At 40.3% G+C, this 18,780-nt stretch overlaps 1 protein-coding gene across 1 annotated transcript in view; it reads right to left on the bottom strand.

The window, feature by feature from the left end:
* Positions 1–16,071, bottom strand: part of ROBO2 (roundabout guidance receptor 2) — a 702,928-nt gene extending 686,857 nt beyond the window's left edge. The window contains exon 1 of the mRNA XM_081087410.1: positions 15,101–16,071. Within this exon, the coding sequence (XP_080943536.1) occupies positions 15,101–15,161 (61 nt within the window). The 5' untranslated portion in view covers positions 15,162–16,071. The remainder of the gene's footprint in view (positions 1–15,100) is intronic.
* Positions 16,072–18,780: the final 2,709 nt, after the last annotated feature.

An 18,780-nucleotide genomic window follows, 5' to 3' on the forward strand; every position in this document is an offset into this window, starting at 1 on the left:
GTCGCGGATTCGATTCTGGTCAAGGGCCCATACCTTGGTTGCAGGCTCCTCCTTGGCCTGGGCCCTGATCGGGTCTCCGGCAGGAGGCAACCAATGGATGTGTTTCTCTCACATTGATGTTTCTCTGTCTTTCCCTCTCTCTCCCACTCTCTGTAAAAATCAATGGAAAAATATCCTCGGGTGAAAATTAACAACAAGAAAAAAAAGATATGACAAGAGGTAATGGGGATTATAAAGGTAGTATCTCTAACTCCTTATGCTAAACTAGACTATAGATATAAACCTGTATATATATGACACCTTATTTGTAAATTACAGACTGTCCCTTACATCGAAGTGCTCATGGGAAATAAACACCTGCCACCCTTAACACTTTCTCATTAGATGCTTTTCTAAAATCTCAAGAGTATTGTAATTGGTTTCTTTATTAAAAAACACACACAAAAATGTGATTTGGATGCTGTGAAATAGATCAGCTTAGACACGTTTTGAATATATTTGCTAACATCATGTTTTTAGCTTCCTAGTCATCACAAACATTGCCAAAATATAAGAATGGCTAAGTAATATTTTATATGTTCATTTGGGATATTTTTTACCATTTCAATTTTATCTTGACAGTAACCACAGTGAACAGTTCATGAAACACTATTTTAAAAAAAAAAAAAAAAGACTTCTGCAGGTATTGAAAATTTAGCGAGTTCTTCGTCAAAAGCTTTGACAATGTATAAGAGCTAATTTGCAAAAGAGCCAAAGTAGTATGAAGACCTTTCTTGTCTGCCTTTTCCCCCCATTAAAAACAGAAGGTATTAATCACCCGATTTCAAAAGCAGCTGACTGATGCTATTCACTGGGTAGGGCCTTCTCACTAATGTGGCTCCATGAATAACTCTCAAGGCTTTTATTATTGCTCTGAGTGGACTCTTAGCAGCACAGCCTCCCTTTAGCAACCCTCATCCCCTCAGGCTTCAAAAGGATTATAGATAGCAGCTGAAAGAAAGCATCATTGGTAAAAACAAAAGTTTTTAAAGGGAAAAGCAATGGGAGGAAGGTGGACATACTGGAGACAAGTCATGATTCATGGCCTGTACTGTGTTCTGCCTCTCTTTCTCTTACTCAATACACTCTTTAGTTTTACTGCTGGACAAGAGGAGACCAGACCAGTGCACTTCTCCTAGCAACCAATATCAGTCAGCAAAAAAGGCATGTCATCTGCTCAAAGGAAAATGGAAGAATTTGGGGTCATACAAAGCCAGACACATGTTCTTTTGCATTTGATCCCAAATTGATTAGGACTGAAAGGATTCAGTAAATGCTAAATCATTCTGCTTTATGTGAATGTTAACAATCCATAGAACTAAATATTAGCTTGTCTACTTGGTATATATAGTAATTTAAAATGCTGGTCCAATTCATTTCATTCAAACATTCAGTTTTTCACTTTTCCAACATCACCCTGCTCATTGTTCATAGAGAGTGTCCCTCCCAGGCAGAACTTTACACCTCCTGGACTATTTTGAATGCAAAGATTATGCATAAACTCCTATAGCATCCATGTTGAAAAGCTTAGAATTGCATTCTAAGACTATAAAAGCAATCCTCTAGCTGTCTTATTTGCATGCCATATTTTGCTGCTGCTTAGAGAGATAAAAACGCTCTCTGAAAAGTTGAACGAACTCAGAATTTAAATTTAACACGATGACACACATTTACTGAGTGTTTCAAAAATCTGGAGAGCATTTCATAAGACCCAGCTGATGAACATCACAGGTGTTACAGTTTAACATAAAAGTACAATAATTCATAGCCTGGAAAATGTTCTTCTTAAAATAAAAGTTGTCAGTTGGATTGTGAGTGGAGGGCAGGCATCAAACAACTCAGAAGTTTATGTATACCTTACAGCCATGTGTGTATGGTGTGGGGGGTAAGACATAGCTTTGCCCCAAATTTGTATCTACATGTTGTACATATTTTCCCGTTCTTTTTTCTTTCATTTTGTATTACAAGTTGACATGATCCAGGCTCTCAATCACAAAGGCGGATTGAAACACTTAAAAACATACTTAGTCACAAAATCACCTACATGTTTTCATGATAGCCAGTGAGGAACTGGCCAGTTAAATGTGTTAGCACTTCTTTTATGGTGAAGTTATTAAACAGCATTTGTGAGAAGAAAAGAGGCTATAAATCTCAACTAAATGACAGCTTGGTATTAGTTTTTAACTCTTGACATTATCACTGCAGTGAAAAAAGTAGTTCTGACACCATCAAATTCAATGTTTTAACTCAGTGATTATCAGCTAGTGTGCCACAAGAATTTTTAACTCATGCAATACCTGACTATTTAGTCAGGATTGTCAAAAAAAAAAAAAAAAAGACAACAGCCAACATAACAATAACCATTTAGTGTGAATGAATTAAAATTATACCAATTTTTTGTCAGATCAACAAAAAATATGTTTTTTTTTTTAGTGTGCCTCAGAGTTTTAGTAATTAGTTTAAGTGTGCCATGAAATTAAAAAGATTAAAAATTGCTGCTATAACTCCTCACTGTCCATTTTGCATGGGGGCGGGGAAGCTGAGGGGTGTTAAGTTAGCAGGCATTTTCTTCTTACTCAGTTTCTCCTACAGTCAGTGGCACAGTGCGTAGGGGTTCACATAATTGCTATTTGGGTGATGGCTTCTTCCTGAAGTTGTTGCTATGCAAAGGTATGTTAGAACAGACAGCTGTTGCTCATTTTAGAAGGGGAAGGTAAAATGCCTTCTCTAGTTTAACAAATCAACAATGGACTTCGCTTTCAATAACTACACTGTTATTTGTCAATACATTAAAGTTAGTTTTAAGATATAAAACACAAATTAGAATGTCTTTGGCTAGGTTCATCCTGAATTTCCCTTAATTTAATATAACCCCGTAAACTACATTCCATAATTATCAGATATACCTAAACAAATTAACTATATTATAGCATTTGCTAATATTTGGAAATAAATATTGTAAAGCTTTCAAAGTCTGCTATAACCTTGATTTACAACCTTTTCTTTATAAAGAAAACACAAGTCAAAAGTTCTCCCCTTTTTGATCTTATGAATATGTTAGTTGGTTATAACTGCCACACAGGCTTTGGACAAATCCTTTAAATTCCAAATGATTTCAACTGGGTGTTTCTTGTTTAAACTCGAAAAGCAGTGTAATGGAACAGTTGAGTTATATTCCATGTCCTCCGGCTCATGTCCAAAAAGGCATGGGACCAAGAACCAGGGGAAAGGATCCCACATCAATCTTTACAACAGAAATTAAAAAGTGGCTATTAACCCCCCTCTCCTGAGCTAAAATTGCTATGTTGCATATGGTTCTAGTTACAGTGGCCATAAACTAAGCATATTGGCTTAAGACTAGTGTTTTCTTAGTATTATTTTTTAAAAATTCCATTTATTCATAAAGTAACAATAAGCACCATTGGTCATTAATGAATGAAAGTGGATGTGAATCATGAGACTTAGTGAATGTTGCCTGTCAGTCATATTCACGTCATTAAGCCCACAGAAAATACAGAAATATAACCCATGCAGATTGGACAATGAAGAATGATTGTGTTCAGAGATGGACATTTAGGGTTTTCTATAATTTTTTCCAGGTTAAAGTTTCTCCCTCAACTGTACTCAAACATAATAATCAATGATAGGACATTTAATTAAATAACTTACAACAATAGAATTTAAGGCTGAATGAGACATTGGAGATTACAGTCAAATCTTACATTTTAGTGTTTTATGCTTTTTTTGTTTTTGTGTGTGTTTGTTTTTATAAGGATTAAAATTATATAATTAATTAAAAAGAAAAGCTAAAATTGGAGTCCAGAGCTTCTGACCACCTAATGGGTATTCCTTCTACAGTAACAATGATATCGTTGTATTTGGGTTATCTTTTCTGATATACACAACCATTCATGAAAATCTTATTAATGGGTAATTACAAAAATTATTAAACTCAATTTCTATATTGAATGAAAAAAAAGTAAAGTGGACTATCTAGAAAAAATGTGAGTGGAGTCTTATACAATTTTTAGAAAATTAGGAATGTTTACTTAGAATCCATTAAGTTTGTCTTATACAAGATTTATCTTCATGGCACTTTATATCAAGAGCACCAAATAAAATATATAATATATATTTTAAATGATAAAATGATAAAATGTAAATCAATCAACATGAACCAGAATGCAGACTTAAAAAGCCTGTTTTATTTGTTAACAAATTACTATTTGTAGTATGCCTCTCTTTTTACTCTTTGAATTCATAATACCACTCACTTGGGACTCCCATTTGTTCTGTAACCAGCACATGATGCAATGGAAACACACATGTGATAGAACTTTTGTCGCAATTACATAGGTGTGACCACAGATGAGTCCCCTTAAAAGGCAAAAGTTCTTTTTTAAAATATATTTTTATTGATTTCAGAGAGGAAGGGAGAGGGAGAGAGAGAGAGAAACATCAGTGATGAGAATCATTAATTAGCTGCCTCCTGCACGCCCCCTACTGGGGATTGAGCCTGCAACCCGGGCATGTGCCCTTGACTGGAATCAAACCTGGGACCCTTCAGTCCACAGGCCGATGCTCTATCCACTGAGCAAAACCAGCTAGGGTGAGGCAAAAGTTCTTAATCAATCACCTGAAGTCTCATGCTTGAAAGATTATATGAAAATTATAATTAAATGATCATGTAATACATAAGTGACCTGATTTCCAAATTCCTCTAAACTTTACTTCTATACTCTGAAGGAAATAATAGTAAAATTACTACTAATAATTAATATAGAGACAAATAATATTTCAGTGGTGCTTATTAAGTACCTGGTACTATTCAGAGTATTTTATATATAATTTACATATAGAATATATATATATTACATATAAGCATATATTTCTATATATGTGTAATACATATATACATATATTTTTCATTTATATATTAATGTATCCCTTGTAGCAACTGTATGAGATAGACAATGTTACCATGCCCACTTTACAAATAAGGACACTGAGGCATGGAAACATTAAATTATTTGCTCAAACTTGTTCAGCAATGTTCATTGACTGATTGCCTTTCAATAATCATCTCACACTTCTTCCCCTGTGAACAAACTATGTTACTATTAAACTAGCCTTCTTGCCTTTCCCCTAGCATACCTGTCATCTCCATGCCATTTATCCTGTTATTCCTGAAAGCTAATTTCCACTCTCCCTCGCTAATAAAACTCCATTCATCTTTGAAGGCCCAGGTTAAGTGACCCATTTAGAATTGACCCTTCCCAGTTTGCGCCATCTGGAAATACATCAATTCCTTCTCGTCACAAGATGGCTGCCCCCATGTGGTCACAAGATGGCCTTCACAAGATGGCTGGCAGGGGAGGGCAGTTAGGGGTGATCAGGCCAGCAGGGGAAGGCAGTTGGGAGTGACCAGGCCAGCAGGGGAGGGCAGTTGGGGGCGACCAGACCTGCAGGGGAGGGCAGTTGGGGGCGATTGGGCTGGCAGGGGAGCAGTTAGGCATCGATCAGGCTGGCAGGGGAGTGGTTAGGGCAGCCGTGGGCAAACTACGGCCCGCGGGCCAGATCCGGCCTGTTTGAAATGAATAAAACTAAAAAAAAAAAAAAAAAGACCGTACCCTTTTATGTAATGATGTTTACTTTGAATTTATATTAGTTCACACAAACACTCCATCCATGCTTTTGTTCCGGCCCTCCGGTCCAGTTTAAGAACCCATTGTGGCCCTCGAGTCAAAAAGTGTGCCCACCCCTGGGTTAGGGGATGATCAAGCTGGCAGGCAGAAGCAGTTAGGGGCAATCAGGCAGGCAGGCAGACAAGCAGTTGGGAGCCAGCAGTCCCAGATTGTGAGAGGCATGTCCGACTGCCACAGGGATCAGGCCTAACCCAGCAGTTGGACATCCCCCGAGGGGTCCCAGATTGGAGAGGGTGCAGGCTGGGCTGAGGGACACCCCCCCACTGCACAAATTTTGTGCACCAGGCCTCTAGTTATTATATAAAATGACTTCACTACAAAACACATTGAACTCATAAAGGTTATTCAATGTTTTCTTTTCAAGTTGATTTAAAAGAATAAATTTACCACATACCTGGCAAGTGGAAATGTAAAATGATTCATCTACTTTGGAACACAGTTTTGCAGTTCCACAAAAGGTTAAACATAGTATTACCAAATGACCTAGCAATTCCACTCAAGAGAAATAAAAACATATGTGCACACAAAGATTAATACATGAATGTTCATAGCAGAAATATTTATAATAACCAAAAGTAAGAACAACCTAACTACCCACAAACTGATCATTCAAGGGATAAGTGATATGGAATACTATTCAGCAACGAAAAGGAATGAAGCACTGATACATGGTAGAATATGGATGACCCTTAAAAACATTAGACTAAGGGGAAAAAAACTAGTCAAAAAGACCAAAAATTGTATGATTCTCTTTATATGAAACTAGAAGCCTGGTGCATGAAATTCATGAACTGGGAGGAGGTCCCTCAGCCTGGCCTGTGCTCTCTCACAGTGCAGGACTCCTAGCTCCTTACCCCCTGCCTGCAGTGGAGGCAGGAAAGGCTCCCACCACCACCCCTGCTGTACTTGCCAGCAGTGAGCCCGACCTCTGGCTGAGCAGTGCTCCCCCTATGGGAGTGCACTGACCACCAGGGGGCAGCTCCTGCATTTAGCATCTGCCCCCTGGTAGTCAGTGTGCATCATAGCGACTGGTGGTTCTGCCAGTTGTTCCACCATTCGGTGGATTTGCATATTAGGGTTTTATTATATAAGATGTCCAGAATAAACAAATCTATAGAGATAGAAAATAGACTAGTGTTTTTTTAGGGCTGGGAAGGGGTAGTAGATAAGAGTCACATGCGGCTCTTTGGCCCCTTGAGTGTGGCCACTAAGTTTCAATACATGATACAGGTATTTTTTTATTTATTTATTTATTTATTTATTTTGATATGAAAAAGTTCTAAAATTAGATTCTAGTGATGGCTGCATAACTCCATGAATTAAACCACTGCTTTGTACCGTAGTAGGTTTGGTTCAGTGGATGGAGCATTGACTAGAGGACTGAAGGGTCCCAGGTTCAATTCCGGTCAAGGGCACTACCTTGGTTGCAGATTTGATTCCCCAGCCGTGGTTGGGACAGTGCAGGAGGCAACCAATCAATGATGTTTCTCTCTCTTTGTCTCTCCACCTTCCTTCCATTCTCTGCAAATCAATGGAAAAATATCCTCTGGAGAGGATTAACAACAACGGAAAAAACTTCTTTGTAAATTTCACATGGGCAAATTGTATGATATGTGAATTATATCTCAATAAAGTGGGAGAAAATATTTAAGTAGCAAAATTTAGAGAATGTATATGTTGACCTTTATCTCAATGTTTTTAAAAATATAGATATATTTTTAGTTGATTCCTTTAAGCCAGTGGTCGGCAAACTGCGGCTCATGAACCACACGCGCCTCTTTGGCCCCTTGAGTGTGGCCACGAAGTTTCAATCGCACTGTATGTGTGCGCCTGCACGTGGTATTTTGTGGAAGAACCACACTCACAGGGGCGCAGTTTGCCAACCACTGCTTTAAGATATTTTCTTAAAATCAAAAGTAGGTGTATAAAGATGGTCCTACCTGCCAAATTCCTGAGTTTATCTCAGTTTATTGTCAGTGATAGTAAACAGGGCCTGGCCATGATGTTTGCAACAGCAGGTAGGATTTGCAAAATTACTACTTTCAATCCTCCTCTTAGTTGTCAATTATTAGAGATCCATACATTTGGAGATTAATTTTAGAAGTAAGCAATTTAATTCTGTCTTGGTACCAGAATAATCAGTTTTACCTGTTGCTAAAGCTGAAAGGGAAAGCTGCCTTAAATGTAGAAAAAGTATTAGTTTCTGGACTGGATATCATCATATAAGTCAACATTCCTTAGTGCAGTGGTCCTGTCATGGTACATCAGCATCATCTGAAGGAGCGCCCTGTCAAAATATACACCCCAACAACAGTGTGATAAAAAGCACAGCACAGCAGTGTTTGTGGGTACCGGGGCAGAGTGGCCATGAAAACCACAATTATAGAAAATATTCTTGGTTAGAAAAAGAGAGGCATATTAAAGTGTATCAACAATTCTATACCTCCTGACAGGTGAAAGGCAGAATATTAAATCACCAGGAATCATGATGTCCTTTGTGTCAAAATATGCATGTTTGATAACCCTCTCTATCTGTCTGACTTTCTGCCTGTCTACTTATATACGCACATACCCCAAATTATAAATTAACCTAGTTCAAATGAACAATGTTTCCTGTGTTGGGGTAGGGCATGAAAACAAACATCTCAAAAGTACTCCATAAGCACGTTTTCATACACTTAACAAATATTTGAATATCTATTATGTGTCATCGTGTGCTCCAGGCACTGTTAGAACATTGGTAAACATGGCAAACAAAGCTAAGTCCCTGCTATAGAAGCTCAGTATTAGAGTCAGACAGTCAACAAACATCTCTGTCTATACCTGAGTGAAATTCTCCATGGGATGCTCATGTTTCTGCATGATTTGCTAGCAGAAGAACTAACTACTCTTTCATTCCAAACTACCTTTTCAAAGCTATGTATATAGCAAGCAGTCTTGTGTAACAGAGGTAGTCTCCTTTGAGAGCAGAAGGCAGACTTTTTACTGTCGAATATAGTCAAGATAATGTTTTCCCCCAGGGTAAAGATTAGGCAAGTTTCTTCATTTCCCATTATAAAATATCTAGGTTCCCACACTCATGGTTGGTTCCTCAGCTGTGAGGCTAACCCACTATGACTACTTGGGACCCAGTATATTGCCCCCAATGGACTTCAGGGTCAAGGTAAATCGATACACACATAAAGTCATGCTGCTTGCTGTGGCATGACTAATGAAGTCCATCATCTCTCACCCAGGAATCTCATGTCTCCTGCCAGCACTCATCCAGTTGTGGCAGTCTAACTTCTTAGCTTGCAAGTAGGATAAGATGTCAATCCCTTCACAGTTGTTGATGTACACACAACACACACACACATACACACAGGTACTCTAACACTTCTAGGAGGTGGCAAGTGCTATAAAAAATTAAGACAGGTAATAGGGGCAGCCCAATAGTGTTGTAAGGGGAGCAATTTTAGATAGGATGGCCCATATTTCTGAAGAGATGATTTTGGGGTAGGGACTTATTAAATCAATTAAAGGACATACCCATGCAGAGATCTGGGGAAGCGCATTTCAAGTAGATGAAAGAACAAATGCAAAAGCCCTGAGTCAGAAACAGAACATCAAAAAGAATGTTCTAAATCTAGGCTCTAGGTAGGGAGTGTGAAGAGATGAGGTTAGGTAAGAAGAGAGGGGCTTGAACTTGAACTGCCTTGTAGACTGTTATGAAGGGTTCTGCATAGAAGCCATTAGAAAGTTGAGAGCAAAGAGCTGTCATGATCTTACATGCTTTTACAAGGTCCTTCTGGCTACTGTGTAGAGAAGAAACTGGGATGGGGTAAGATGCAGGGATAGGACAAGCAGGAATTAAACAAATGATCATTTATCAGGCTAATGTAATAGTCCAGGTTTTGCCCAGGATTGTAGTGGTTGAGTAAGAAACATTTGGTATCTAATTATCTGAAAATGCATCAAAACAATAAAAGAGTGGGTGGATAAATGGATAAATAGATGGCAATTAAGAAAAGTCAAATAATGGTAGAATCTAGGTGAGGATATCTTTTTTCTAAAAATATATGTACTATATATTTTTATTGATTTCAGAGAGGAAGAGAAGAGAGAGAGAGATAGAAACATCAATGATGAGAGAAAATCATTGATTGGCTGCCCCCTGCACACACCACACAGAGGATCAAGCCTGCAACCCAGGCTTGGAATCGAACTGTGACACTCAACTACTAAGCCACACCAGCTGGGCAAGTGGGAAAACCTAAGTGTTCATTGTACAATTATTTCAATGTTGCTATATATTTGAAAATCACAAACACACAAATAAAATTGTTGGTACCAGAATATATTTCAAAAGGTTGTAAAAATTAATAACAGAAACCTCATTTAAAGTGAAGTAGGGAGGCCAGAATGGGAAGCTCTCCCACCCTAACTCAATCATGAGGCAAAACAAGGGAAACTGTTTGTAATAGACCTTTCTAACTCCTTTTTACCCTCTATCAAAGATTTCCCCTTCTTTGTTTTAGCGAACTTTCACAAGCCTCACTGTGGTTGCATGTAGCAGATTGAAATTTCTAGTTGCTCTCAAATAAACCCATTTTGCTGAAGAAGTATCTGGCTGAGTTTGTTTATAGTCAACAGAGTTCACTAACAATTTGAATATGGGCTGTGAGTACCAGCCAAGAATGATCCCTAGTTTGGGATCACGAAAAACTCTGGGAATAGTGATGCCATTTACTGAGCTGGAGATGACAAGAAAAAGGAGCAGATTCTATCCCAGGCTTCAGTTTGATATATTCTTATTAGCTATCATGCAAAGGTGTCAAACAGCCAGCCAGATGTGTCCAGCACTGCTCCAGGCACTGGAACTACAATGGTATAAGAGCCAAACTCATGGACCTTAGATTCTTCCACACAGTGACTGGGCAATGTAAGAAGTATCAGCAACGGGATGAACGATCTTAAGTATTAGATGCAAATGCAGAAGAAAACACTAAGGTTTGAGCCCTAGATTACTCCTCTCTCTAGGAGTAATGCTGTTTTGAGTTACGGATATGTATTTTGGGTGAGATTGCTACACTTTATTTATTTTGAGACTAACACACTTTAAATGCTATATGAGATCTCTATTATAATATATCTCACTGTTGATACATTTTAAAAAGTATATGGGAATTTCCCCTAAAAGGGGGAAAACATATTGACTATGTTTTAGTCAATAATTAAAAAGAAGAAAAAAAATCAATATTAATGTATTGATTTAGGTTGATAGGTCCATACATGGAGATGCTATAAGAAACATAACAATATTTTCTTTAAAAATTAATCAATAAAATGATACTCTATAAGTTTCCATTGTCTGCTTGAACTCCAATCTGTAGACTTCTGTCTGTCTAAACTGAAAAAAAGATAGGATCTATACAAAATAAGTTTCCATAAAGCTATATAGTATTAGAAAATAAAAATGATAAAGTTGAGGACCCAATTGGATATACCCAAAAGTAAAACATGATTAACATATCTCCTTTAAATGTAGATGTTCTAAATTATTATTTAAGAAACAACCTCACCTATTTTCTTTACTCTTCAAATACTTTTATAATTCCTTACATCAGGTTCAAAAAAGAAGGAGGAGAAGAGGAAGACTAGGAGAAGAAATAAGTAAAAGAAAAATTTTTCTTCCAAATACTCTTCAAAACCAAATTGCACATAGGAAGTAAACGTATCTCCTACAGAATGCAGGAACTACTGAAGCAGATTTCACTGGACACTCATCCCACATACATGAGCTCCCTTCATTATTATAAAAGCATCCAAATGTATTCAATGTGCTTACATATCCATATTTTTATTATCAAAATGCTATTTTACACAGGCTGCTCAGGGATGAGATGGCCAGAATTGTTCTTTGTATAACCATGACTTTCCCCCCCCCTTTAAGATAGTCTTTTTGATGTTCTAAGAAATCCTTTTGGTTTATGGTCCACATGTTGCCTAGACACAAAGGTTATTCAAACAAAGCCAATTCAAACCTCATATTACTGCAGAGTCCCAAGAACAAATTTCAGGTTACTTATATGCAATTTAAGTTCTGAAATGGACTACATATGGCTACAATAATGAGCCCATTATTAAAAGAAGCACTTTAGCAAAATGTATAAACCTGTATGAGATTATATATCTGCACTGTGCACACACATCATCTTTATCTCCCCAAATACCATGTGTGTCATTTCCATTTAGGAATAGTTAAGGCTGCGTGCGGGCAAAGCCTTCAATCAGGGCAGAATCTTGAAGTGAACACCTCTTGCCACCACCTAGCTACCCGCATCACCTTCAGGGAGATGGGGTTCATTAAAAGAAACAACAGTGGAAAAAAAACTAGTTAAGGCTTAGATAAGAAAACTATTCTCATTTTAAAAGTATCCTTTTACAAGTATTAAAGTATCATAAAATTATTGAATTGACAGAATGTATGGTATATAAATATAATTAAAAGTCTTGTGATGGTTTATATCAGTTCCCTGTAAATGACTGGGAAACCATATCCTTATTTAAAAATAAAGAAAATCTGGAGAACAAAGGCTAAGTTCATTACATAATCTCCTATTAATAGTAAAGGAAAATCTGCATTTGATTAATCTCTATCAAATGAGAAAATCTGCATGGACATCCCAAATAGAAAAGTTTGCATGTAGTTATCAACTAACTTAATATTTATTTTCTATGGATTCCTACAGACACATGATACTGAACAATCGTAAATATTAGCATATACCTTCTACGAGAAGGCAAAACGCTAACATTCTTCACATGCCATAAAAATGCACATATAAATAACCCACCAAGCAAATTTCAATGCAAATCTATGTATCATTTGTCACTGAATAAAATTAATTTTTGTGTCTAGCACATGGATAGTCAGTATATCTTTGAAACGGTACAAGCCTCTCTAAATTTGAAATTCATGGGGAGAATGAGCACACACTTATAAGAAGGATAATAAGCAAATAGAAATCCTGGAATCCTGGAAGAGTAAGAAAGCTTAAAGAGCCGAGCAGCCCACTCCCTCATTATACATGTGAACACTCAGTCCCCGTGTTGAAATAGCCTAGAGGGCAGTGTTGTCTACATCCCAAATTTCCAGCAGTCCCCATGGAGAGGCTGTCATCGTTCTGGAGTAAACCAAAGGCAATCCAATGTCAACAGTATGATTTACATAGGAACTCACTAAGTGTCCACAGTTTTATTTGCTTTTGACATATTAGATACTAAATACAAAAATTAGTTTAACACAGAAAAAAATGAATGTTACCTTTTCAATTACTCTACCCTAGGCATTTTTTTGCTACATTACTATGAATTTGGCTGCATAATTGTGGGTCAGACACAAATCCCCCCGCCCTTATCCTATAAAATTATATCAGAATGAAAGTCCTACATGTGTCCCTAGGGAAGGCGGGAGGTGGGGGTGGGGGAGAAGGAAAGAAGGGAGAGAGGGAAAGAAGTGAGGGAGGCAGGACAGGAGGGAGGGAGGACAGGAAAGAAATGATGTCTTGCTACTGCTGTTCCAGCGAGCTGGTTAATTGCATTTGTTTCATATACCTCCAAACACTGTGGTACATTAATTACATTCTGTAACACCAAGCTCTTCTGATTCCCTCTGTCACTTCCACTGAGCAATTTAATTGTATTCCTCCTAGCTACACACTGATTCAAAACAAAAAATAAAACAACAACAACAAAACTTGGCAATAATCCTGTAGGCTAATATATAGCTTTTACATGTATTTCTGGTATTGAAAAATGTAAATTCATGTCTTATGAGAACATATTACCCAAAAACTTATATCCAAGTCTTCTCATCCTCATACTCAAACACATTTGGGAAAAAATATGTAAAACTTTTTGTAATGGAAATGTAAATGTATTGTAGAGGGAAATGTATTAAAGAAAATGCATGGTGAATTATTAGATATGACTATAGATATTGCCACGCTATAATTCACAGTGATTAATTCCTAAACATCTACTACTTGGAAGGGGGAAGAGAGAAGCAGTGTGCCCACATGAATGCCTTGCCTACTAACGCTGTGAGGCAAAGGTACTTATGTAGTCCAGGATTGAAAACCGCCACTTGACAGTAGGTAAATTAATCTGTATTGCCTCATGTTTATAGAAAGGCTTCCTCTCTGAGTCCAATATGTTGGGTTCTGTGCATCGCAGCTGCCAAGGACAAAGTTAGCTCCTATAGGCGGGCAAAAATGCGCAGTGTCCCAAGTAATGGATTTGCCCACAATGCATATGCTGGAGGAAAGTTTATGTAGCAACAAACAACCATGATGGCTCAAATGTTTGGACCAACACACCTCCAATTCTTTACAAGTACAGCATTTAAAAAACTAAAGTACTATAATCCCCATTTTCGGGAGGGGGAGGTGGCAAGCTACAGTCTTCTCCTTAGACCAATTCTTTCCATTGATGTAAAAATTAAAGTCCCTAGAAGGTTAATACCAAATATCCTCTGGATTTCCTTCTTTGAACACACAATAAAAGATATTAATGATTACTTCCACTTGTCATTCAAAACGGCTCCTAAAAAGGATTTTGCAATTCTCTCACAAGAAACTGACATCCAAAGAAAATGTACCAGGAAACCAAATCTGAACAAAAGACAGGAGAATCAGAGGCAGAATGCTGGCTGCTTGACACACTGACTCAGCCTAGAGGGAGACACAGCCAGCACCTGTTTCCGATCGCATTGTGTCTGCCACAGGGGACAGAGCTGCCCCCAGCAGGCCCGGAGCTTATGTTTCCCCTTGTTGGAGTCTGGCCCAGTCAGTCCCCTTTTGACAGTTTCCTCCCTATGATCTAAACTCTTCATTCTGATTTCACACTAGGAGGGCACTGGCCAGCATGAAGGTGATACACACTTTTTTCCCTGAGAGACCTCGTCCCACATTCCTAACTCAATGAACCTTCAGTACAACATCCATTACTAATTTTCTTCACTTGAATGTCTAAGTCAAAGTTCAGATACAAGAACAAACACCAAACAGAGCAGTACCACAGTATTAGACTCTTTCGAGAGATTTCCTTTAATAATTCTCTTCTAACAAAACTAAGATCCCATCATTTATTGTCCAACTCCTCAATTAATTAAAGAAACAACAGTAGGCGACTACTAATGTGTTCCACTTGCAGCTGTTTAGAAACAAAAGACTTAAAATCACTGCCCCCTAAAGACCCACACCTGGCCAAAAGGGACTTACACATACAAAGTCATTTTATTTAGAGCCCACATCCCCCTCAGAAAGAAAAGTGTATTTTTTTGGTGGGGGAGGATAAAAGCATTTTTAACTTACCATCAACGGGAACATATAAAAATCCACAGAGCAGTAGTTGTGTAAACATCAGCCGACTCATTTTGACATATTAAAAAGGATCCAGATTGTTTTAAGAAACCAATCCCAGAGAGCAAAAGTACAAAAATAAGTATCAAAAGAAGAGGTAGGTCCAAAGTTCAGACTTTCCTAGATGCTAATTAAAGTCAAGGAGAGCAAATCGCAAGATGAGAGGGCTTAGTGGAGCGGTCCTGGATGGGGCACATTTAGATTCATCCAAATGAACAGAGGGTGCACCAAAGGCTGCTGTATTTCCACTCGGGCTTCCTAAATTCCCACAAATGCAGCCCCGTCGGAGGGACTATTAGTGTGTCTAACCCTCACTCCTCGGGCTCCACTGCAATCCAAAACCAAGTTCTTTCTTCAGAAGTCAGGACGAGGAAGGGAGAGGACGAAGATCTAATTCCTAGAAAGTGTTCCACAAACTTGCCAGCGCGCTGCCGGAAAACCATTGGCCTGCCTACTGGTTTCCTTCCCCGGTCTCCGTCTGGGCAGCAGCTCCGCGTCCGGAGTTTTTCCCCTCAACTTCCACAGCCAGGAGGTGTCAAAGCAACACTTTGCAGGCGGGCCGGGCCGCCTTGGCGAGCCTCTCCTTGGCAGCCGCGTCGCCTCCCTCCACCTCTGTCGTTTCCAGAGAAGCAAAGGAAATCTAGACGCCTCGGTGGCGAAGGTGAACTCCTACGTGGTAGGGCGGCAGGGCGGCAGGGAGGGAGGGAGGGAGGGAGGGGCAGGGCTGAGGCCGCGGCCACCCCGCGGGCCGCCCCTGAGCGGCGGGGAACGCCGGCGGCTGCGGGAGGCGCGGAGCCGGAGAGTGAGCCCGGGAGCCGCGGGCGGAGCCGGGGAGGAAGGGAGCGCGCGGTCCAGCCGCCGCCAGTCCCCGCTCCAGCCGCCGCCGCGCCCGCCACCCGCAGCACAGCGTCTGCCTCCTCCTACAGCTGCGGGCGGTGGAAAGACTTAGAGGCGGGGAAGCGAGGAGGCGGGAGGAGAGGGAAGGAATGAAAGCTGCTAGGAGTCGGCCTCCGGGGTGGGGGGGGGGGGGGGGTGAGGGGTGCGGTGAGCCCTCCGCCTCCACACTCCGCCACCCTCCGGTGCAGGGGCGCCAGCGGCCGCGCGGTGCCGAGGAAGGGGCCAGCGCGGGAGCCCGGGGCCCGAGGGGGACGGACATCCACTAATTCGGAGCCGCGGACACTGGTCAACTCCTTCCTCTTGTCTGGGCCTCCTCGTCCCCTCCTTCCCGCCTCGGGAGGGATAGGTGGGCTCCAGCCCCCGCTCCTCGGCGGCCCGCGTAATGGGCAGGTAATTTTCTCGGTGAGTGATTTCATGGAAGCCCTTCCTAATTATTCAGCTCTCCTCCTGCCAGAGATGCACGCGCTTTCTGGAAAAATTCCATCCTCCAGGACCCAGGGCACAGCCTCATTACCGGTTAAAATCGCACAAGTACACTTCACCTTTTAGCAAAATGAGGAAGCTACAGGGCAAAGAGGAACGGAAACAAAATATAACCACCTTTTGGAGCGGAAAGGTTGTGTGTGGGTGCTTCCTATGTCATTAAAAAGGTACAAGAAAAAGGGAGGGTGGTGTACAGAAATCTCTAGCCTCTACCGGCTTGTTCTAGCCAAGATCTATGGCCCCTCGAGGAACCCCGGGGGGAGGGAGCGCCGGAGGAAGGGATGGCATCTCCTCTTCTATCACTCGGTTGCCTTCTGACCCCTGAAAGGTGAGTTTGATGCTGATTGTGGGATGCAAGGGAGTTGCACCGAAGACGCTTAAGATGGGAGCAGGAATCAGAGAGCTTGGCGGTAGGGGGTGGGGGGAGAGGGTGGTGGTACCCGAACCCCTTACCCTCCAGAGTAAGGAGGGTACCTCTTGAAAGAAAAATCCGAAAACGAAGGATGGGGAAAGCTGAAAACCCAGCCGAGCTAATAGAAGCTCAAAAAGACCGGATTCCAGCCCAAAGATGACAAAACCCTGAAAATTAAGGCAACCCCCCCCCCGCCCCCCCCCCCCCACCACCACCACCACCACCACCACCCACCCAGCGTATGCCATTCAGGAACGGGGATGATTGAGGAAAGACACGTTGGATCAAAGGGATGCCAGAGTCTGCGGTGCCGCCGGTGTGGCCAGTGCGGCCGGGCCCACGTGTGATCACAGGCTCCCTGGTAGTTGTTTGATGCCGGTTCTGGTGATTAGAAGGCGGGTTATAAGAACTCATGCGTTCCCAGAGCTGAGCCAAATGCTAGAAGGTGAGTCTTTAGTTCCCCCTACTGGACAATATTAGGAAAGACTTTCTCTTTGATGAGGCCCTTTGAGGTTCTTGGAGGAAGAACCTTTTGTTTGGTGGATACATTTTGGTGTTGCCACTTAATTTAGCTCTCCCTTGCCTATTGTGTACCTGATATTGTGTATTAAAAAAAAATGGCCAGCTACCTTGGAGCCATCAGGAGAGTTCTTATGGCACCTCAGCATTCTTGAAAATTACAGCAATGAAACAGTCCTGCAAAAGAATCAAACAAGCCATTCTTCCTGTGAAGCATTAAGAGTAATTTCACCACACTTTTGATTATTCAGTTATGGAAAACAAAAACAAAAAACCGTGCATTAGTGTGCTGAATGAAATTAAATCACTTGAATTTCCACAGCAATATTCCTGAATGTATTGTTTTGTCACTATGAAAAAACAACTAAAGTTCATATGCTTAATTTTTTCTTCAAAGGACCAAGTTTAAGTTAATGCCATGGTCTCAAAAAAAAAACAAAAAACACCCAAATTCATTGGATTAAAATTTTTCTTATCTATCTGTAATACTGGAAAATAACTGATAATTCGTTAAAATGTTCATTTTAAACATTCTGATTAGGTCCAGGGATAACAAAGTCTACCTTATTCCTTTAAATAATGTACCACCACACCCCAATCTCTATCTGTCAAATTTCCTTAGAAGTGTGCATTAAAAATATTCTGAAAATAGTCTTCTTAATAAAGTAATGCAGCCCTAACCGGTTTGGCTCAGTGGATAGAGCGTCAGCCTGCGGACTCAAGGGTCCCAGGTTCGATTCCAGTCAAGGGCATGTACCTTGGTTGTGGGCACATCCCCAGTGGGGGGTGTGCAGGAGGCAGCTGGTCAATGTTTCTCTCTCATCGATGTTTCTAACTCTCCCTCTCCCTTCCTCTCTGTAAAATATCAATAAAATATATTTTTTTAAAAAATAAAGTAATGCAGAAATTAACAAATCATTGACTATAAAATCACTTAGAGACAGAAAGTGTTATGTGTGGGAAGTAGGGGCACTAGGTTGGAGGAGAATGACCTACCAAATGTTGCCCTAGGGCATAAAAATGCTGTCTCATATACTACAGTTGTTCTTATGTAGAGTATGGCAAGTGACCCCCCAAAAAAGCTTATTTAAGAGGCATCTCTGGTTATACTATTTATTTGGTATTTGGGGCCAAGCATCATCAGTTTCCTGCTTTACCTACTAAAAGTAACAAAGGTCACCACTGATTTCAATCTGGTGCCACCTTTTCTCCATGTATTACCTACATTATGTAACAACCAGAGGCCCGGTGCACAAAATTCATGCACAGGTAGGGTCCCTAGGCCTGGCTGACGATCATGGCCAATCTGTAGGGCGACTGG

Source organism: Myotis nattereri (assembly GCF_964212035.1).
Source record: "Myotis nattereri genome assembly, chromosome: 3".
NCBI classification, from domain to species: Eukaryota; Metazoa; Chordata; class Mammalia; order Chiroptera; family Vespertilionidae; genus Myotis; species Myotis nattereri.